We start from the raw sequence: 21,378 nt of genomic DNA on the forward strand, positions 1-21,378 counted from the left end.
GTGTGTGTGTGTATGTATGTGTGTGTGTGTGTGTGTGTGTGTGTGTTACATGTTATCAGTGTGTGTGTTTGTGTTGTTGCTCTGAACTGGACTGATCCAGGGTGGGAGGTCAAAGGTCCGGACTGGAGGAGGCGGGGCATCTCTCTGCTCTCAGCCAATCAGCTCCCAGACTGTCAGGGAGGACACGTCCTCCTCCTCCTCCTCCTCCTCCTCCTCCTCCTTCCACATCAATGATTTCCTCCTCAGTGTCCCAGTGCATCGTGGAAAGTCTCATAAAGACATTTCATTGTATTCATTTATTTAAAACTTACTCTTGTCTCCTGTGTGGACTGTCCTAAACCTGGACTCATCTGAGACACCTGGAGACACACCTGGAGAGACACCTGGAGACACACCTGGAGACACACCTGAGAACCAGAGCTGCCATGAATCTTAAAGATTTGAACCTCAGACTCTGTGGTAGTAACATAAAGACGGAGGTTCCTGTTCTCCCCTGGTATTAAAATAAATCTGCACATGATCGTGGTCAGACCTCAGCTCCGTGATCTATAGACTCATTAGTTCCTCTTCTATAGGAACCAGAGGGAGATGGTGCAGGTCTGTGTCAATGTGCTTCACTACATCTCATTAGATGACCAGTTGTCTCCATCTAGTGGACACACAGTAGAACTGCACCATCTGCTGCGTGATTATAACTCGGGTTCGACTGGTTTTAACTCTGATGAGTTTTTAGATCAAATCCAGGACTGAGGAGTAAGAATCAGCAGCTTCTTCTCAACACATGAAGGTGGAAAGTGTCTGGAAGTCAGTGAGAATCCAACCAGAGAAATCTGGAAATTTCTCATAACCTGGATCAATAGGATTATATTCAGTCTATCACTGACTGAACTGTAGAAGTCTTTCTTTGTGCTTATTCTCTGTTTCATTTCTAGTAGACTATAAATGCTGTAGAATACATGTGTGGGTTAAAGTAGAGTGGTTGTAGAATGATTTCCATGTATCTGTGTTAGTGATTAAGAAATGAAACCAACAGCAGTTTGAATGTAATCTGATCTGAGTCATCAGAGTCTGAACTGGTCTGACAGCTTTTAACTTGACTGAGTTTATTTTAACTGTGTCAACATTGGATCTTTCTTGGTTTCTCTAAAGCAGCTTCTGTACAGTTCATGTGTTCAGTCAACTTTAAACACCTGTGGTAACTCAAAACAAGAACCAAGTCAAACACACCTCCTGCTCATTAACCAGCCAATCAGCTCAGGAGGTCAGAGGAAGGAGTCAGGAAACAGTCTCCTCTGACACTGACTGGGTTTCCTCCACAGGTTGGACTGGTTTTAATTCTGTCACTCTCATCTATTTTTAGACTCTGAAGTTATGAGGATCTGACTTCGTCCTCAGATCAAGTCCAGGACTGACGAGGGACAAAGAGCAGCTTCTTCTATTCTACTAAATATTTTCTCCACACACGAAGGTGGAAAGTGTCTGGAAGTCGACCTGAAGTTCAGAAGATAAGAAGAAGGTAAAATCCATTTTTAAATGACTGATGAACAGTTCACTACTGGTCACATTGTTCTGTTTCACTCTTTGACTGTAGAGTGGAAAGTTTCTCTGGGATGATTCAATTATTACAAATGTTCATTAATTAGTTGATGTTATATTCTAAAGTTTGTATCTATAAAGAATTTATATATTTTAGAATCAGTCACTCACAGAATATTTAGATTCTCATACATTTTCTCATGTTAGCATCATACGTCCGTCATAGTTTCAGTAACAACTTAATATTACAATAACATGAATGGTGATGTTGTTGTTCAATACATTTCTGATGCCTCATATTTGTGTGTCTAGATCACAGGCCAAACATTTGATAGCAACTTCAAGTTTTTTTCACAATGCCTTTAAAAAAAAAAAAAACAAAAAAAAAAACAGTATGAGTTATATGTATTTTCGGATGCATTCACTGCACAATCAAACCTTGCTTTCAATGATATGAACCATTTTCCTCAATTTACCTTTAGGTATTGTTGTGTGTCGTGGCAAAATGGGAGAGAATGAACCCAAGCGCAGGACTCAGATGTTTAGGCTCAACATAAAGTTTTAATAACAAAAGATCTTGTGCAAAAAGTCTAATACACAAATAATAGGATTCCGGAGGCTAGCTGGAGGACTGGCAACTGGAAGAACTGGCAGAGAATGGTGGAGTGGAGAGTCCTTAAGTATGGTTCAACATAACAAGAGATGTGAAACCGGTGGGAAGGCAGCCCAGCCCCAGCGAAGCAATCAGCAGCTAATTACACACACCTGAAGTGAGAAAAATCCGACATGAAAGTAAACCAAAAGAGGGCAACAAGTCACCTCCTAACAGGTATGCATTGGTGTTACCAGACCATTGCTGAATACATGTCAACAAAAGCAAAGAAGGGCTTAGTTTTAGAGTCGAGAAGATTTGCAAGAGTCTCTAACTTCAGTGCAAAAGTAAAAAGACAAATCACAGTTTACCTTTTTCACTTTAACGCTGGCTTTTGAGAGTCTGCATACAGATATCCAATAAATCTCAACTGCGCTCAGATCTCTGACAAACTGTCGCAGAAATGCCTAGAAAGAAGCAACTGAGTAAAGAAACAAGAGTACAGACTTCAACATGGCAAGGTCAAAGCCCATATCTCTGACAACTGTGAAAAGATGCTTCAGAAAGGCTGGTCTGTGAAAAAAAAGGAGAGAGAGAGATGAGTGTGTAAAGGCTCACAAAAAATTGGACCTATGATGACTGAAAACAAGTTCTCTGGACGGATGAAAGCAAGTTTGAACTATTTGGTTCAAAACGCAGAGTCTATGTCTGCAGACAAACTGGTGAACGTCTTAAGGGACCATGTGTAACACCCACAGTAAAGCAAGGAGGAGTTTGGGTGTTCTACAGGTGATAGAGTAGGAGATTTGTTTGAAGTAAAAGGCGTCATGAAGAAGGAACAGTACCACTCCATCCTCCAGCACCATGGACTTCCATCTGGGTGGAAAGTTTGTTTTACAGCAAGATAATGACCTAAGCATTCTGCCAAGCTCTGTCAATATTACCTAGACAAAAAAGAAGAGGAAGGTGTGAAAAACTCAAATGCATAATAAATTATAGTAAAAATGTCTTCTGATAAGTTACTCTTTATATAATAATCATGTTTATTTGTTGCAAAGTATACCAGTGAAACTATGATAATTTTATTTATTTATTTATTTATTTTTTGTACAAATTTGATGTTGCTTCCAAACTTTTGGCCTGTAGTGTATATTAAATCCTCCATGTAACTAGTGTAAGCAAGTTTACACTGACCCAGAACTGAAGCCATGTTCCTGACATTGATGAGAACTGATGAGATGTGAGTGTTGTTGCAATGACTGATTACGTTGTTGTGTTTGTGTGAAGGTGGACTCGGCTATGGATCAGAGTGAGGACACACAGGAGGGAGTCCCTCCCTCTAAAACCACTCTGAGGGGGGACCATGAGAACCACACCAGAGCTCAGAGGTGAGATGACCATCTCTAAATGTCCTTTACTCTTCTCCATGTCAGAGCTCCATCATTAGACTCAAAGTTTCTTCAGATGGAACTTAAGTCATACATCAGATTGAAGGTTCAAGATTGACCATGTTCCAGAGGGAATTCTTAAGAGGGTACTGTTGGAGCAGAAGAACTGTTGGCGTGTAAATTCGTAAAGAGCCATAGAGATTATCATCAGGGCCTCAAGATGGGTAGTAAGTGGTGAGTGGACTAAGATTGAGCTGCGCCTTCCATCAACGTGGAGTATTTCATTGGTAATGACAACAATACCAACACTCTCTGAGCAACCAGTCAAAGGGTAGATGGTACAACGCATGCCTCGGGGACAAATATTAACTAGAGCAACTAAGGCAGGACATCACCAGTGGTCTGGAAATCATCAATGCCTGAAGCATGGACATCTCCCTTTGGAAAGGTGGCTACTGACAATCCATGAGATCAAAAATACTGTGTGGATAAATTGGAGCAACCCAAACTTCATTCATGAAGTAATGGTTCGGTGTCTCACCGATGTCTTGCCAAAATTGACCTCTGTGGCAAAAAAGAAAAAAGTGCTCTGAAGTTTGATTTGAGATGATGCTGAGGCTTTCAGGAGACTCATCCATCAGCAATGCTTTACCACTCCTGGTTACAGAATGTAAATGAACACGATTTAGTGCATGCTACATCAGCCCTGAGGCACAACGACATTGTGGGTGGGGCATGTATAGCTGGGAAGAGGTAACTTTGGTGTTGCTGCAAGCAAACTTGGCCTTAGTTAAAGCAGTGTCTGACGAAGTCAAAAAAAAAAAAAAAAAAGAAGCCAGTGGATATGACTCAAGTGGAAGGACCCTAGCTTGATGTCATCATGACTTCTTGTTGCTGATGAACCACACATAAAAAACACTCCTCAGAAGTTTTCCTCTCTGTCTCTCAATAAGGAAAACGTCACCATTATAATAGATCAACAACCTCTGCTCTCCGTTTCCTACCAGTCTTCACTAACATCCCAGAGTTGACCACCATCTGATACCTTGAGCCTCTCTAGTGCATCACCTCCCTTGAATTCACCAAGGATTGAGGGGTAGTGTACAGTTATTGTTATGTCCATAGAGTGTGATGCTCCTCAGGGTCCTTGGCATCCCCAACCACCTCCTGAAGTGGTTGCTGATCTTTCTCTCCAAGATCTTATCAGCTTATAGTGAACTGCATAGACCAACCCAACAACGACAGTTTAAAATTGTGAGTTGGACTGCAGCCTCCATTTCAAGTTCTCTTGACCTCCGATCTTATCACTCAACCTTTCTCGTACCCACGGGTTACGGGTAACTGCAGTACTCTGTGGTAATCTTTCATATTTGAGGTCACTTAAAGTTACTTATACCTCAGCTCTGAGAAGCTTATTAACGTCAAATGGAAAGTTGCCTAAGAACACCAGAAGTCAAACTAATACCAATGAGTATAAAGTCAGTTCAGTCTGAATTGATGAATGATGGAGAGACACTTTAGTCTCCTTGATGTCAACATCACAACTCCTCGTTGCTCATAAATCACACATGAAAACAGCTCCAAGGGGATTTTCATCTCAGTTTCCCAACAAGACAATATGTCAGCATAATAATAGAAGAGTCCAGTGGAGAGATACAGTGGAGCTGATTGGGAATATTTTATTGTGCTTGTGAAAGGTTTTCCGTGGAGTGTTCCTCTAATTACACTTATGTTGTGGTTTTGTTTCCATCAGGATCCTCCAGCAAAGACCAGACTCTCCTGTACCCAGCTGTGTGTCCATAAAGAGTGACCAGTCTATGGGTAAACCGATCCAGTTTGCAGATGGACATCAGTCTGTCCATGAAGGGTAAGATCATGAATTTTCCCAAACAATAATATTCTTTACATCATCAAATAAACGAAAAGTACCACTTTGTAAAAGAACAGAAATAATGTTCTCTTTGTAGGAAAACAATTTGTAAGTCTAAAAATAAATCCAAAACTAATTTAAATACAGCGGCTTCGTTATTTCTCTGTTCTATTTGTCTTACTAAGTACAAGTATGACTGAACCTCGTAAATCTTAAAGATTCAGTCATGAAGACCATAAACTTGAATGTGTCTCTGATTTATAAAAGGCTACATCCTCTTATATTGTCCTGGTGCAGGAACCTTGGTTACCTATTGTAAACCTAGGTTCTGTGAGTGTTTTCTGCCACCAAAAACTCAGAACAAGACCATGAATATAAATCTCAGTAAAGGAGAGAGAAACATTATGAGTGAAAACGACTGTTCATCTCAAACCAGTTAAAACTCTTGTTTTCTTTGTTTTGTTTTTGTTTTGTTTTGTTTTTTTCGTTTTTTTGTTTTTTTTTTTTACTAAAATGACCTTTGCTCTCAGCGGCATGTCTTCTTGTTTCTGTAAAGTCCCCCTTCCTCATTCAGACACTAAAACAGATCATTCTCCCTTTGCTGAACCTTCAGAGAACAAACCACCACAGAAAACACATGAAGTAGAAACTCTGAACTGGGCTTTCTGTTTACATTATAGCTGACACAGTATGGACACCATTTAGTAAAAAGCTCCATTTTAAATAGTTTCGGTCTGGAAGGTTGATTGATAGGGAGAACAAACACTTTAATCTGGTTAGTGTCAACTTGTTACCGATACACCACTGCAACTCTCACCACTCCTGGACTGGGTTCAGACCTTCCTTACTTCTTCTGTCGGGTTTTTATTGGAGTTGTTTAGGATCCATATCTGGTTCAGCCTGATGTCACCACTCTGACCAGTCTCCAGTGATATATCTTGGCCTCTGTTTCCTGTACAACAACCTCTGCTCTCCGTTTCCTACCAGTCCTCACTTACATCCCAGAGTTGACCACCATCTGATACCTTGAGCCTCTCTAGTGCGTCACCTCCCTTGAATTCACCAAGGATTGAGGGGTAGTGTACAGTTATTGTTATGTCTATAGAGTGTGATGCTCCTCAGGGTCCTTGGCATCCCCAACCACCTCCTGAAGTGGTTGCTGATCTTTCTCTCCAAGATCTTATCAGCTTATAGTGAACTGCATAGACCAACCCAACAACGACAGTTTAAAATTGTGAGTTGGACTGCAGCCTCCATTTCAAGTTCTCTTGACCTCCGATCTTATCACTCAACCTTTCTCGTACCCACGGGTTACGGGTAACTGCAGTACTCTGTGGTAATCTTTCATATTTGAGGTCACTTAAAGTTACTCATACCTCAGCTCTGAGAAGCTTATTAACGTCAAATGGAAAGTTGCCTAAGAACACCAGAAGTCAAACTAATACCAATGAGTATAAAGTCAGTTCAGTCTGAATTGATGAATGATGGAGAGACACTTTAGTCTCCTTGATGTCAACATCACAACTCCTCGTTGCTCATAAACCACACATGAAAACAGCTCCAAGGGGATTTTCATCTCAGTTTCCCAACAAGACAATATGTCAGCATAATAATAGAAGAGTCCAGTGGAGAGATACAGTGGAGCTGATTGGGAATATTTTATTGTGCTTGTGAAAGGTTTTCCGTGGAGTGTTCCTCTAATTACACTTATGTTGTGGTTTTGTTTCCATCAGGATCCTCCAGCAAAGACCAGACTCTCCTGTACCCAGCTGTGTGTCCATAAAGAGTGACCAGTCTATGGGTAAACCGATCCAGTTTGCAGATGGACATCAGTCTGTCCATGAAGGGTAAGATCATGAATTTTCCCAAACAATAATATTCTTTACATCATCAAATAAACGAAAAGTACCACTTTGTAAAAGAACAGAAATAATGTTCTCTTTGTAGGAAAACAATTTGTAAGTCTAAAAATAAATCCAAAACTAATTTAAATACAGCGGCTTCGTTATTTCTCTGTTCTATTTGTCTTACTAAGTACAAGTATGACTGAACCTCGTAAATCTTAAAGATTCAGTCATGAAGACCATAAACTTGAATGTGTCTCTGATTTATAAAAGGCTACATCCTCTTATATTGTCCTGGTGCAGGAACCTTGGTTACCTATTGTAAACCTAGGTTCTGTGAGTGTTTTCTGCCACCAAAACCTCAGAACAAGACCATGAATATAAATCTCAGTAAAGGAGAGAGAAACATTATGAGTGAAAACGACTGTTCATCTCAAACCAGTTAAAACTCTTGTTTTCTTTGTTTTGTTTTTGTTTTGTTTTGTTTTTTTCGTTTTTTTGTTTTTTTTTACTAAAATGACCTTTGCTCTCAGCGGCATGTCTTCTTGTTTCTGTAAAGTCCCCCTTCCTCATTCAGACACTAAAACAGATCATTCTCCCTTTGCTGAACCTTCAGAGAACAAACCACCACAGAAAACACATGAAGTAGAAACTCTGAACTGGGCTTTCTGTTTACATTATAGCTGACACAGTATGGACACCATTTAGTAAAAAGCTCCATTTTAAATAGTTTCGGTCTGGAAGGTTGATTGATAGGGAGAACAAACACTTTAATCTGGTTAGTGTCAACTTGTTACCGATACACCACTGCAACTCTCACCACTCCTGGACTGGGTTCAGACCTTCCTTACTTCTTCTGTCGGGTTTTTATTGGAGTTGTTTAGGATCCATATCTGGTTCAGCCTGATGTCACCACTCTGACCAGTCTCCAGTGATATATCTTGGCCTCTGTTTCCTGTACAACAACCTCTGCTCTCCGTTTCCTACCAGTCCTCACTTACATCCCAGAGTTGACCACCATCTGATACCTTGAGCCTCTCTAGTGCGTCACCTCCCTTGAATTCACCAAGGATTGAGGGGTAGTGTACAGTTATTGTTATGTCTATAGAGTGTGATGCTCCTCAGGGTCCTTGGCATCCCCAACCACCTCCTGAAGTGGTTGCTGATCTTTCTCTCCAAGATCTTATCAGCTTATAGTGAACTGCATAGACCAACCCAACAACGACAGTTTAAAATTGTGAGTTGGACTGCAGCCTCCATTTCAAGTTCTCTTGACCTCCGATCTTATCACTCAACCTTTCTCGTACCCACGGGTTACGGGTAACTGCAGTACTCTGTGGTAATCTTTCATATTTGAGGTCACTTAAAGTTACTTATACCTCAGCTCTGAGAAGCTTATTAACGTCAAATGGAAAGTTGCCTAAGAACACCAGAAGTCAAACTAATACCAGTGAGTATAAAGTCAGTTCAGTCTGAATTGATGAATGATGGAGAGACACTTTAGTCTCCTTGATGTCAACATCACAACTCCTCGTTGCTCATAAACCACACATGAAAACAGCTCCAAGGGGATTTTCATCTCAGTTTCCCAACAAGACAATATGTCAGCATAATAATAGAAGAGTCCAGTGGAGAGACACAGTGGAGCTGATTGGGAATATTTTATTGTGCTTGTGAAAGGTTTTCCGTGGAGTGTTCCTCTAATTACACTTATGTTGTGGTTTTGTTTCCATCAGGATCCTCCAGCAAAGACCAGACTCTCCTGTACCCAGCTGTGTGTCCATAAAGAGTGACCAGTCTATGGGTAAACCGATCCAGTTTGCAGATGGACATCAGTCTGTCCATGAAGGGTAAGATCATGAATTTTCCCAAACAATAATATTCTTTACATCATCAAATAAACGAAAAGTACCACTTTGTAAAAGAACAGAAATAATGTTCTCTTTGTAGGAAAACAATTTGTAAGTCTAAAAATAAATCCAAAACTAATTTAAATACAGCGGCTTCGTTATTTCTCTGTTCTATTTGTCTTACTAAGTACAAGTATGACTGAACCTCGTAAATCTTAAAGATTCAGTCATGAAGACCATAAACTTGAATGTGTCTCTGATTTATAAAAGGCTACATCCTCTTATATTGTCCTGGTGCAGGAACCTTGGTTACCTATTGTAAACCTAGGTTCTGTGAGTGTTTTCTGCCACCAAAACCTCAGAACAAGACCATGAATATAAATCTCAGTAAAGGAGAGAGAAACATTATGAGTGAAAACGACTGTTCATCTCAAACCAGTTAAAACTCTTGTTTTCTTTGTTTTGTTTTTGTTTTGTTTTGTTTTTTTCGTTTTTTTGTTTTTTTTTTTACTAAAATGACCTTTGCTCTCAGCGGCATGTCTTCTTGTTTCTGTAAAGTCCCCCTTCCTCATTCAGACACTAAAACAGATCATTCTCCCTTTGCTGAACCTTCAGAGAACAAACCACCACAGAAAACACATGAAGTAGAAACTCTGAACTGGGCTTTCTGTTTACATTATAGCTGACACAGTATGGACACCATTTAGTAAAAAGCTCCATTTTAAATAGTTTCGGTCTGGAAGGTTGATTGATAGGGAGAACAAACACTTTAATCTGGTTAGTGTCAACTTGTTACCGATACACCACTGCAACTCTCACCACTCCTGGACTAGGTTCAGACCTTCCTTACTTCTTCTGTCGGGTTTTTATTGGAGTTGTTTAGGATCCATATCTGGTTCAGCCTGATGTCACCACTCTGACCAGTCTCCAGTGATATATCTTGGCCTCTGTTTCCTGTACAACAACCTCTGCTCTCCGTTTCCTACCAGTCTTCACTTACATCCCAGAGTTGACCACCATCTGATACCTTGAGCCTCTCTAGTGCGTCACCTCCCTTGAATTCACCAAGGATTGAGGGGTAGTGTACAGTTATTGTTATGTCTATAGAGTGTGATGCTCCTCAGGGTCCTTGGCATCCCCAACCACCTCCTGAAGTGGTTGCTGATCTTTCTCTCCAAGATCTTATCAGCTTATAGTGAACTGCATAGACCAACCCAACAACGACAGTTTAAAATTGTGAGTTGGACTGCAGCCTCCATTTCAAGTTCTCTTGACCTCCGATCTTATCACTCAACCTTTCTCGTACCCACGGGTTACGGGTAACTGCAGTACTCTGTAGTAATCTTTCATATTTGAGGTCACTTAAAGTTACTTATACCTCAGCTCTGAGAAGCTTATTAACGTCAAATGGAAAGTTGCCTAAGAACACCAGAAGTCAAACTAAAGTCAGTTCAGTCTGAATTGATGAATGATGGAGAGACACTTTAGTCTCCTTGATGTCAACATCACAACTCCTCGTTGCTCATAAACCACACATGAAAACAGCTCCAAGGGGATTTTCATCTCAGTTTCCCAACAAGACAATATGTCAGCATAATAATAGAAGAGTCCAGTGGAGAGACACAGTGGAGCTGATTGGGAATATTTTATTGTGCTTGTGAAAGGTTTTCCGTCGACAAAATACAGTGGCTTAATTGTTTCTCTGTTCTACTTGTTTTATGAAGTAAAAATATGACTGAGCCTCATAATTAGTAATTATGATGTAGAAATACTTGAATGTTTGTTTTTTTTTATAATTTTTTCACATTCTTTTATTGTCTTGGTGCACTAACCTTAAACAGTAATCATCACTACATTTTATTTACATCATCACTTATAAAACTTCCAGTCTTAGAGATTCTTCCACAGCTGTTGTTGACCTCATGCCTCTGTTATGTCTCCATCCACATCCATAGAATAACTGTATGGTGTGAGTTCTGCTCCCAGTAAGACACCATTTTTTTTAGATGATAATTGTGGAAACAGTGGAGCCACATCTGGGAGGGCAACACATATGTAGTAACTCAAGAAAATATTACAAAATAATGTAATAGTAAATGTGATAAAAGTTCATAATGTAATCAAGTCATGACCGCATAATAATGTAATAACAGCTGTATAATAATGTAATAACAGCTATTAACAGCTCATAATGTAATAATGGTTAATATTGTGAGAAAACTGCATCCATTATATAGCGCTTTATCAAAGAAACTAAATTGTTTGCCTTAGCAACTGCCCTGGCCACAGTACACTTAGCCACGTGTCAGCTGCTTCCAGAGACCCACAGACCAACCATGCCTTGTCGGCCTCATTCTTCAGCCAGACGGCTCATCTCACTTCTGGTGTCCACCAGCAAGTTCTTGGGTTACTGCCATAATGACTACCAGTGACCTTGTGACCGCAACTTGCAAGAGCTGCCTCCACAATGGCGAAGTGGAACATGGCCCAATCATACTCAATGTCACACACTGCCCCTGGGACGTGGTTGAAGCTCTATATTAGATGGGACTTGAAGACCATCTTGGACGGTTCTTCCACCAGGTGTTCCCAGCAGACCCTCACTGTTCGTTTTGAGGTCCTGCCTCAAGTGGAGGAGTTCAAGTATCGCATTATGTAGTAGGTTCAAGAGTGAGTGAGTGCAGTGATGGAGGACCTTAACCTGTCTGTCATGGTGAAGAGAGAGCGAAGCCAAGCGAAGCCAAGCCCCGGATCCAGATAAGCTGAAGGCGATGGACAGATGGAACTCTGTCAAACACCCTCAGACCCTCTGGTGACAACATACACCATCAAGATTGTCTTTAAGAGACAGAGCCAGTGTAGATTTTCTTTAGTCTATAAATTCCTAAAATCTATATTAATACACCAACAGGCAGGAAGGACATCAACCTCTTTTCATCCCATAGTCATCAATAGTTTGTACCTCCATGGGCACAGCACCCAATCAAAACCCCTAAACTAACAATTGTTTGCAATCCCACGTTTACTAAGGTTTACATCTTCTGAATGTTTTGTGAATATACATATACCAATAATTTAAATAATAGATAAAAAAAAAAAAAAAGATGCTTATATTTATAAGATGAATACTAAACTGACTAAAACAAATTGGGGAAAAAACACTCTACAAAGCTGATCTTTAAATGGTGATATTGTTTCTGTCACAATCTGTGTAGTATAACCTCTGTTGCACCTAACTGAATACCATTTAGTGTTAATTTTCTGTTCCTGGCAGGAGGACGAGAATGAAGCAGGAGGAGCTGGCTGACTGTCTTCAGAGCGGTAAGAGGATTTAACAGCTTTAAATGGATGGAAAGAGGAAATGGAGGAAACATGGGACAAGTTTACATTTCTACACTCTGATGTTAATATGATGCAAACATCTGAATGAGATCTATGAATTCTACTGGACTGAAAATAGTCACATGTAAATGTTATTAAAATGAATGAGTTCACTGATTAATTATATTTCTTGTTTGTTCAGGAACTGGTGCTGCACAGTGTGGACGTAAAGTTAAATCTAGTCTGAAGAAGAAGTTCCAGTGTGTGTTTGAAGGGATTGCTAAAGCTGGAAACTCAACCCTTCTGAATGAGATCTACACAGAGCTCTACATCACAGAGGGAGGGACTGCAGAGGTCAATGATGAACATGAGGTCAGACAGATTGAAAAATCATTCATGAAACCACACAGACCCGAATCTATCATCAGACAAGAAGACCTCTTTAAAGCCTCACCTGGAAGACATGGACCAATCAGAAGAGTGATGACAAAGGGAGTGGCTGGCATTGGGAAAACTGTCTTAACACAGAAGTTCACTCTGGACTGGGCTGAAGACAAAGCCAACCAGGACATCCTCTTCATATTTCCATTGACTTTCAGAGAGCTGAATGTGGTGAAAGAGAGAAAGTTCAGCTTGGTGGAACTTGTTCATCACTTCTTCACTGAAACCAAAGAAGCAGGAATCTGCAGCTTTGAAGACTTCCAGGTTGTGTTTATCTTTGACGGTCTGGATGAGTGTCGACTTCCTCTGGACTTCCACAAGACTGAGATCCTGACTGATGTTACAGAGTCCACCTCAGTGGATGTGCTGCTGACAAACCTCATCAGGGGGAAACTGCTTCCCTCTGCTCGCCTCTGGATAACCACACGACCTGCAGCAGCCAATCAGATCCCTCCTGAGTGTGTTGACATGGTGACAGAGGTCAGAGGGTTCACTGACCCCCAGAAGGAGGAGTACTTCAGGAAGAGGTTCAGAGATGAGGAGCAGGCCAGCAGGATCATCTCCCACATCAAGACATCACGAAGCCTCCACATCATGTGTCACATCCCAGTCTTCTGCTGGATCACTGCTACAGTTCTGGAGGATGTGTTGGAAACCAGAGAGGGAGGAGAGCTGCCCAAGACCCTGACTGAGATGTACATCCATTACCTGGTGGTTCAGGCCAAAGTCAAGAAGGTCAAGTATGATGGAGGAGCTGAGACAGATCCACTCTGGAGTCCAGAGAGCAGGAAGATGATTGAGTCTCTGGGAAAACTGGCTTTTGATCAGCTGCAGAAAGGAAACCTGATCTTCTATGAATCAGACCTGACAGAGTGTGGCATCGATATCAGAGCAGCCTCATTGTCCTCAGGAGTGTTCACACAGATCTTTAAAGAGGAGAGAGGCCTGTACCAGGACAAGGTGTTCTGCTTCGTCCATCTGAGCATTCAGGAGTTTCTGGCTGCTCTTCATGTCCATCTGACCTTCATCAACTCTAGAGTCAACCTGATGAAAAAAAGACATACTATGTCATGCTGGCCTGGATGGTTTAACAGATCCAAACTACCACATCTCCATCAGAGTGCTGTGGACAAGGCCTTACAGAGTCCAAATGGACACCTGGACTTGTTCCTCCGCTTCCTCCTGGGTCTTTCACTGCAGACCAATCAGACTCTCCTACGAGGCCTGCTGACACAGACAGGAAGTAGCTCACAGACCAATCAGGAAACAGTCCAGTACATCAAGGAGAAGATCAGTGAGAATCTGTCTGCAGAGAGAAGCATCAATCTGTTCCACTGTCTGAATGAACTGAATGATGGTTCTCTAGTGAAGGAGATCCAACAGTCCCTGAGATCAGGACGTCTCTCCACAGATAAACTGTCTCCTGCTCAGTGGTCAGCTCTGGGCTTCATCTTAATGTCATCAAGAGAAGATCTGGATGAGTTTGACCTGAAGAAATACTCTGCTTCAGAGGAGGCTCTTCTGAGGCTGCTGCCAGTGGTCAAAGCCTCCAACAAAGCTCTGTAGGTGGATTTAGGAACTATTTGAAACATGATTCATTCAGTAAATGACAAATAAAACATTTGATGTTGATTCTTCTTCAGGCTGAGCAGCTGTAACCTCTCAGAGAGAAGCTGTGAAGCTCTGTCCTCAGTTCTCAGCTCCCAGTCCTCCAGTCTGAGAGAGCTGGACCTGAGTAACAACAACCTGCAGGATTCAGGAGTGAAGCTGCTGTCTGCTGGACTGGAGAGTCCTCACTGTAAACTGGAAACTCTCAGGTCAGGATACAGCTGCTTGTTGATCAGTTATATCCTGATTTAGGTTCATGTTGGTACAAGTTCAACATGTGGAGGATTTTCCTTCTTCTTCTTGAGTTTCTGATATGTTTCTATCTCCAGTCTGTCAGGTTGTCTGATCACAGAGGAAGGATGTTCTTCTCTGGCCTCAGCTCTGAGCTCCAAACCCTCCCATCTGAGAGAGCTGGACCTGAGCTACAACCATCCAGGAGTCAAGGGAGTGGAGCTGCTGTCTGCTGGACTGGAGGATCCACTCTGGAAACTGGAAACTCTCAGGTCAGGATTCAGCTGCTTGTTAAGTCAGGTGCTGTGTGATTTACTACCATGTTCATGATGTCATATATCACTTTCTGTGAAATCTCTTTTAATATATTAAAACAACAAACCTTAGGTCTCTACGTCCCTTATAATTATCACAAACTAGCTGAACGTTAGCTTTAGTTGGGGGTACTTGTCATAATAGAGAGTGCTCCAGAAACAAGTTAAAAATCTGATTGAAATTGCTGGGTTAGTGTTCAACATTTTCTATAATTACACAGATTCCGAAGGGAATATCCCCCAAATCATGCAATAATTATAAGCCTGTTGCATTTACCTCCTTAATTTTGAAAACCTATGAAAACCTAAAGGATTTTAAAGCCTGATCTTTTCAGTGTGGTCCATCGATTTAGTCCCACTGTCAAAATTAAAAATGTCAAATCTTACTAGTTTTCTTCTAAATGAAACGTTAACGTCACAGAATGCATGATTTTATACTGGAATGGCAGCAAGATTAAAAAAATGTAATTAGAATGGAAGTCAATGGGTCATTTTTGGCCATGAAAGGAGAATCTGACACTACATAAAAAACATTAATGCAATCAAATTAACTTTATTGCTAGTCTTTGACATATCTAAGACTCTAATCACCATAATTCAGTGTTTGCCATTTTTTGTAAAAATAAATAAATAACTTTATGGTTATTATTCAAATTGCTTTTTGAACTGTATGAGAGAGGGGGTAGAATGGATATGAAGTGGTAAATAGTTCCATAGGGGCAGTTGCATAGGTTTTCAGTCTGGTATGGGCAATGGGAAGTAGATCGTGATCTGTGGAGAAGGGGTGGTGGAGATCAGTGTTGTGCTTGTTGCCAGTGAGTGGAGTGATTTGTAGTAGGAGGAGGAGGATTTTATAAGTGATGGGTTCTTTGACAGGAAGTTGCTTGAGGATGGGGGTTATGTGCTGCCAGGGCTTGGTGTGGGTTATGACGCTAGACATACTGACATACTGCAACCTGCCAAAAGCTTTACTCGGTAGTCCAGTCAGTAGACTACTGCAGTACTCCAGGAGTGAATGAGGGCTTCTGTTACTGAGTCAGAATCTTGAAATGTTTCTGGGGTGAAAGAAATCATATTTGGTGAAGCTCTTGATATGGGATTGGTATGAGAGGGTTCCACATTTCTGATGATGGGGAAATGAAACAGCCATCTATAACCAGGACAAGATCACCAACCTTCTTGAGCAGTCGTGCCAGGGATGACCACAGATGTAATTTAATTAAGTTTATTCGAACTTGTTTATGGTCTTCCCTGGTCTTGGTTCCCGGTATGAACATATTCTCACAAAACGTTACAGTGAACATCTTAGATTCAGGACTTCCACTGGTTCACATATCAGACTCTTTTTCATTCTGGGGTTGATGCTCTGATCTTTTCCTGCTGCTAATATTAACCAATAACTAATTATTTCTCCTTTCATTTTTCATCTTTAGGCTGAGTGGCTGTGACTTATCATGGAGGAGCTGTGAAGCTCTGTCCTCAATAATCTCCACACAGTCCTCCAACCTCAAAGAGCTGGACCTGAGTAACAACAACCTGCAGGATTCAGGAGTTCAGTTTTTATCTGTTGGGCTGGAGAGTCCTAACTGTAAACTGGAGACTCTGAGGTGAGGATTCAACCATGTAAATGTCCCGTTACCTCCATGACGTCATGCTATGAAATCATTTCTGTTTTTAGTTTTGTCCCATGATGAAATGTAAAACTGTCAGATCATTGATCAGTTTGATGTTTTTGATTCCAGTCTGTCAGGTTGTCTGATCACAGAGGAAGGATGTTCTTCTCTGGCCTCAGCTCTGGGCTCCAACCCCTCCCATCTGAGAGAGCTGGACCTGAGCTACAACCATCCAGGAGACAATGGATCAAAGCTGCTGTCTGCTGGACTGGAGGATCCACTCTGGAGACTGGACACTCTCAGGTATGGACACACAACAGGAACTCACAGTGTAGGTTTGTCTAATGGTTGAATTTCACTCTCTTTAGATAAGATCTGAGGTTTGAAACAAATGAAACAAATGGGTTAGAGTTAGGGTTAATCATTTATTAATCAGATTTTTTTTCTTACATTTCTTCTTACATTTATTCACTGCCTTCCACATGTCTTCTACTTTTATTAGCTTACTGATTATTTTATACTACACATTTTTTTTATTACTATTTTCATTTCAGACAGTGAGATTAAAATCTGACAGAATAGAAAATCATTGTTTGTGTGTTTGTTCCTCCAGGATGGACCATGGTGGAGAGCAGAGGTTAAAGCCTGATGTCAGGAAGTGTAAGTTTGACTAATGATGACAAAACATCAAAGTGTCAGTTTGTCTTTAAAATCAAAGCTGATAGTTGTGGTTCATTTAATCGTCACTGACAAGAGAATCCTGATCTAAAGTATCACCATTAAACTTTCTATTAATGAATAACAGATCAGTGAGTAAAGAAAGAATAAATCCACCAGTTCAGTCGGGATCACTTTGTCAAAATTAAACTTTATTTGCACAAATTCTATTTGGAGATATGGTTCTGTTCTGGGACCCCTTGCTCTTCCAGGCAAGGCAGCAATAGAATGAGGCTGTTACATTTATACATTTATACAAACAAATCACCTCAGGCAACCGACTCAGAGCCGCCATAAAACCGTGAATTGTCCTTAGATCAAAATTCGACAAAACAGCGGTTTGGATGCTTTATTGATGCCTGGGGTAGAGGGATGCTCGTCTGTTTAAAGCAGCAACCATGAGTATGTTGTGATTAACAAACTAGCAAATGCTTTCATTGAAGATAAAACACATGCTGGCTTAAAAAATACTTAAATAACAGAACTACACATGCAGACACAGGGAGAACATGCAAACTCCACATTTACATGCTAAATTAATAATTGTGTTCTGTTTCCTTCTTTTCATAGCTTTTCTGTGGTTGTGCTGCTTTCAAATGTGTCTTTTCGTATAAAAGCTCTTATCCAATTTCAGTATTCATTTGTTGAAAGGGTCTGTAAGAATTCTGCTCGGAGGCCTTCAGAATTAGGCATACGGTAATGTCAGTGTATTCACAGCCTCTGATTGGATAGTCAGAGCCAAAACTAGCTAACTGCATCTTTTGTGACCTTAACGATCAGCATAGGTATATTGATTTAATAGCTGCTTTGTCATCACACTAAATGTAGGAGGCGAGGAAGAGCCTCAAATTGAGGAGAACAGCCGGGGCAAGTCAATTTGTGTCACATGATAAACTGCAGCTGTGTTGTGTCTTTTTCTCTCCATCAGATTTCTGTGAACTTGAAGTCGACACAAACTCAGTCCATACAAAACTCAAACTATCTGACAACAACAGGAAGGCAACATGTGTGGAGGAGGAGCAGCCATATCCTGATCATCAAGACAGATTTGTCCACTGTTATCATCTGCTGTGTAGAAATGTTGTGACTGGTCGATGTTACTGGGAGGTTGAGTGGAGTGGAAAGGTTCACGTATCAGTGAGTTACAAGAGAATCTCAAGGAAAGGATACCTGAATGATAGCTGCTTTGGATTGAATGATCAGTCTTGGACTCTGATCTGCTCTGATTATGGTTACTCTGTTTGGCACAACAAGAGAGAAACACCCATCCCCTCGTCCTCTGTCTCTAACAGAGTAGGAGTGTATGTGGACTGTCCTGCTGGTATTTTGTCCTACTACGTAGTCTCCTCTAATGAACTGATCCACCTCCACACCTTCAACACCACATTCACTGAACCTCCCTCTCCTGGACTTGGAGTCTGGTATGGAGTCAAATCACTTGGTTTCTCAGTGTCTCTGTGTTCTCCGTAGGAAGGAGAGATTTAGCTCAGTGGTCTAAGTGTTGATGGCGGATGATGTTAAAGTTTTGTTTACAGATGAATCACTGAATATGTCTTATCTTAAAAATAGTTATATTTTAACATCAGCTATTTGATTGTAAACGTGTGAACTAAATAGAACTTCTTGGTCTCAGTGAGGAGATAAGCAGCAGCGTTCTTTACTTAGTGAAGATTGATATTTCCCAGGAGATTGATAAAACACATTGAGGCCTGCACAGGAAAAGTTCATGCTGGTCCATGATTTCAAAGAGCTACTTCAAAACCACCTTCATAATCCCAGCACCAAAGAAACCTGTTGTGCAGTTTTTCTTCAGCAGTGCTCAGCTCAGCAGTAACATTACTCTGAGGATGGAAGGTTTTAGAATTCAGTCTTAATTACGACAGGTAATATTAATGGTAAGACATGATGAGTGACCAAGTTTTTTATTATTAAGATGTTGCTCTGTTATTTGAGGTCATCAGCTCTGTTTGACCCAATGTGAACCAGACAGTGTTGGGCACGTTACTTTTAAAAAGTAATTAGTTATAGTTACTAGTTACTTCTCCCAAAAAGTAACTGAGTTAGTAACTGAATTACTCCTCTATAAAAGTAACTAGTCACCAGGGAAGGTAATTATTGCGTTACACTTCCCTTTTTTAAGTTGTGTTTAATAATTTGTATTTTTTCTTAGCCGGTTTCACAACCCACTTGCATAGAGTAGAATTGTATAGACGCGTACTTACACAGAACTTTTAATATTTATTGCCCCTCAGACTCCAACTGGTAACATATAAGGCTTTCACATCGGCTAAAGTCCCTGGTCGGACCTCCACCTGTGAGAGCTGCTGCCTATTTTTTCCTCCCTCATACGTCATCACGTACATTACAGATAACGTTTCAGTTTGTTGATGACCTGTAGAATGGACCCGTCAAACCCCCGCTCTTTCTAAAGGCTGATATTAGAATAAATCACTGTGTCCTGCACAGAGCCCGATATCTGCCTCCAAATCCCCCCTTTTCCTCGGATGCAGAGCGCTGCCATGATGGTTAAAGTGGGAGATCACTATACAAGCTGGATATAAACACAGTCACTGTTCATCTATGAGCTTCATTAAAGATCATGTAAATTGAAATTGACATTTGAGATTGAAAAAAAAAAAAGGAACATAAATCTCTGCCCTTCAGAGATCAGTGTTTATGGGAGTAGAACAGAACTTGTTTTTGAGCTGGAGCTTCTACATTGATCCAGTCTGTCAGGCCTCAAGTCAGAATGTAACAGGCAGATAGAGTCAGAGAGAAAAACCCGGTCCAACCGGTGACGGCTCACATCTTTTCCTCCACATTCAGCATCACTGCCGCTTCCCTCTGCTGGTTGGGTGTGGGTGTAATTTGTGTATAAAATCACACCCACACATGGCTGAGAACCAAGTAACGCGCCCCATTTAATTTTCAGTAACGGAAATGGCGTTATAAAGATGGAAATAGTAATTAGTTAGATTACTCCGTTACTGAAAAAAGTAACGTCGTTTATCCCATCACTGGAACCAGAATGTTATTCACATGTGTTACTGGCTTTGTTACAATTGTTTAATATAATCATTGTTTCATGTAATCATGTGTATCATTCTGAACATTTGAGTGACATGTTGTTGTATATTTTTTTTTTCTCATCGGTCATTGTGATAGATATGATTACAAGAAAAAACCCTAAATTACATTATTCATCATTGAGAAATGTTTCCTTTGTTCCTCAAATGTATGAAGAGAACCTAAACAAGCACAAGCAAAGTTCGATTTTTTTCCTACACCTCTCTAGCCAATAGAAATTAAATTATTTTTCTGGTCACGCTTTGTCTCTTTAGTGCAAAGTTTTTATTTTGTCATTTATAACGAGACAAGATAACAATAAATGAGCACTTAATATTGTTTATTGTATCAAAACTGCAGTAAGACTAATTGATAGTTGAGGGCAGATTTACTCAAACTTAGTACTAAACTAACTTAGTACCCATAACCCTGGAACTCACAAATCACATCGTGTCATTCATCATTGATCAACTAACCCTTTTAAGATCAGTTAGTTCACTGATGAATTCATTGATTGATGAGATTAACTGTTATTTGTGTAACCCCATGAAAAAGATAAAGAAAGAAATAATTGGTAAAGAAAAGCACTAATTTATTACCTTTATATGTCTGTTTTATTTTCTTATTTCTTGTAATAAACACATATTTTGTGGTGAAGGTATTATTTAAATGTAAAAATACAAATTAGTTTACGTTTTACTTACCTTTTTTGAGATCCAATCTGTGATCAGGGTGAGAGTTCAGCTGGAACCAGGAAGAGAGGAGACAGAGACACCATAAGGAGAAAAAAGAGAGGGGGAGAGGGGGCAAAGAGGTGAGTGAGGAACTACATGGCAGCGGAAACGTTTCAGTGAACACGCTGGTTGAGGAATGTATGTCGAGACAAACAGACAGTGAGTCTCAGAGTGACTGTTCAGTCAATGCAGCACCGTATTTGAGTTTACAGGTGGAGCATTCTAGAAAGACTGTTCGACAAGAAGTGCAGCT

General features: G+C 40.6%; 1 protein-coding gene across 1 annotated transcript; it reads left to right on the forward strand.

Annotated features, from left to right (window-relative positions):
- The first annotated feature begins 272 nt into the window (after nt 1-272).
- On the forward strand, nt 273-19,754 carry LOC124998873 (protein NLRC3-like). Its single transcript, XM_047573505.1, has 11 exons — nt 273-1,516; nt 3,416-3,516; nt 5,270-5,383; nt 7,120-7,233; nt 8,967-9,080; nt 12,355-12,401; nt 12,604-14,404; nt 14,486-14,659; nt 16,738-16,911; nt 17,222-17,268; nt 18,254-19,754. Exons 2-11 carry the CDS (start codon nt 3,428-3,430, stop codon nt 18,793-18,795), a joined length of 3,216 nt encoding a protein of 1,071 aa, XP_047429461.1. The 5' UTR covers nt 273-1,516; nt 3,416-3,427; the 3' UTR covers nt 18,796-19,754.
- Nucleotides 19,755-21,378: the final 1,624 nt, after the last annotated feature.

The sequence above is a fragment of the Mugil cephalus genome, chromosome 21 (assembly GCF_022458985.1).
Source record: "Mugil cephalus isolate CIBA_MC_2020 chromosome 21, CIBA_Mcephalus_1.1, whole genome shotgun sequence".
In the NCBI taxonomy this organism is placed as follows: domain Eukaryota; kingdom Metazoa; phylum Chordata; class Actinopteri; order Mugiliformes; family Mugilidae; genus Mugil; species Mugil cephalus.

Bases quoted from the DNA above. Each gene is read 5' to 3' on its own strand.
- LOC124998873 (XM_047573505.1), top strand. From the start codon at position 3,428: ATGGATCAGAGTGAGGACACACAGGAGGGAGTCCCTCCCTCTAAAACC. The intron at 12,402-12,603 runs GTAAGAGGATTT...TTGTTTGTTCAG, and splicing joins GGCTGACTGTCTTCAGAGCG to GAACTGGTGCTGCACAGTGT. The intron at 16,912-17,221 runs GTATGGACACAC...TTGTTCCTCCAG, and splicing joins TGGAGACTGGACACTCTCAG to GATGGACCATGGTGGAGAGC.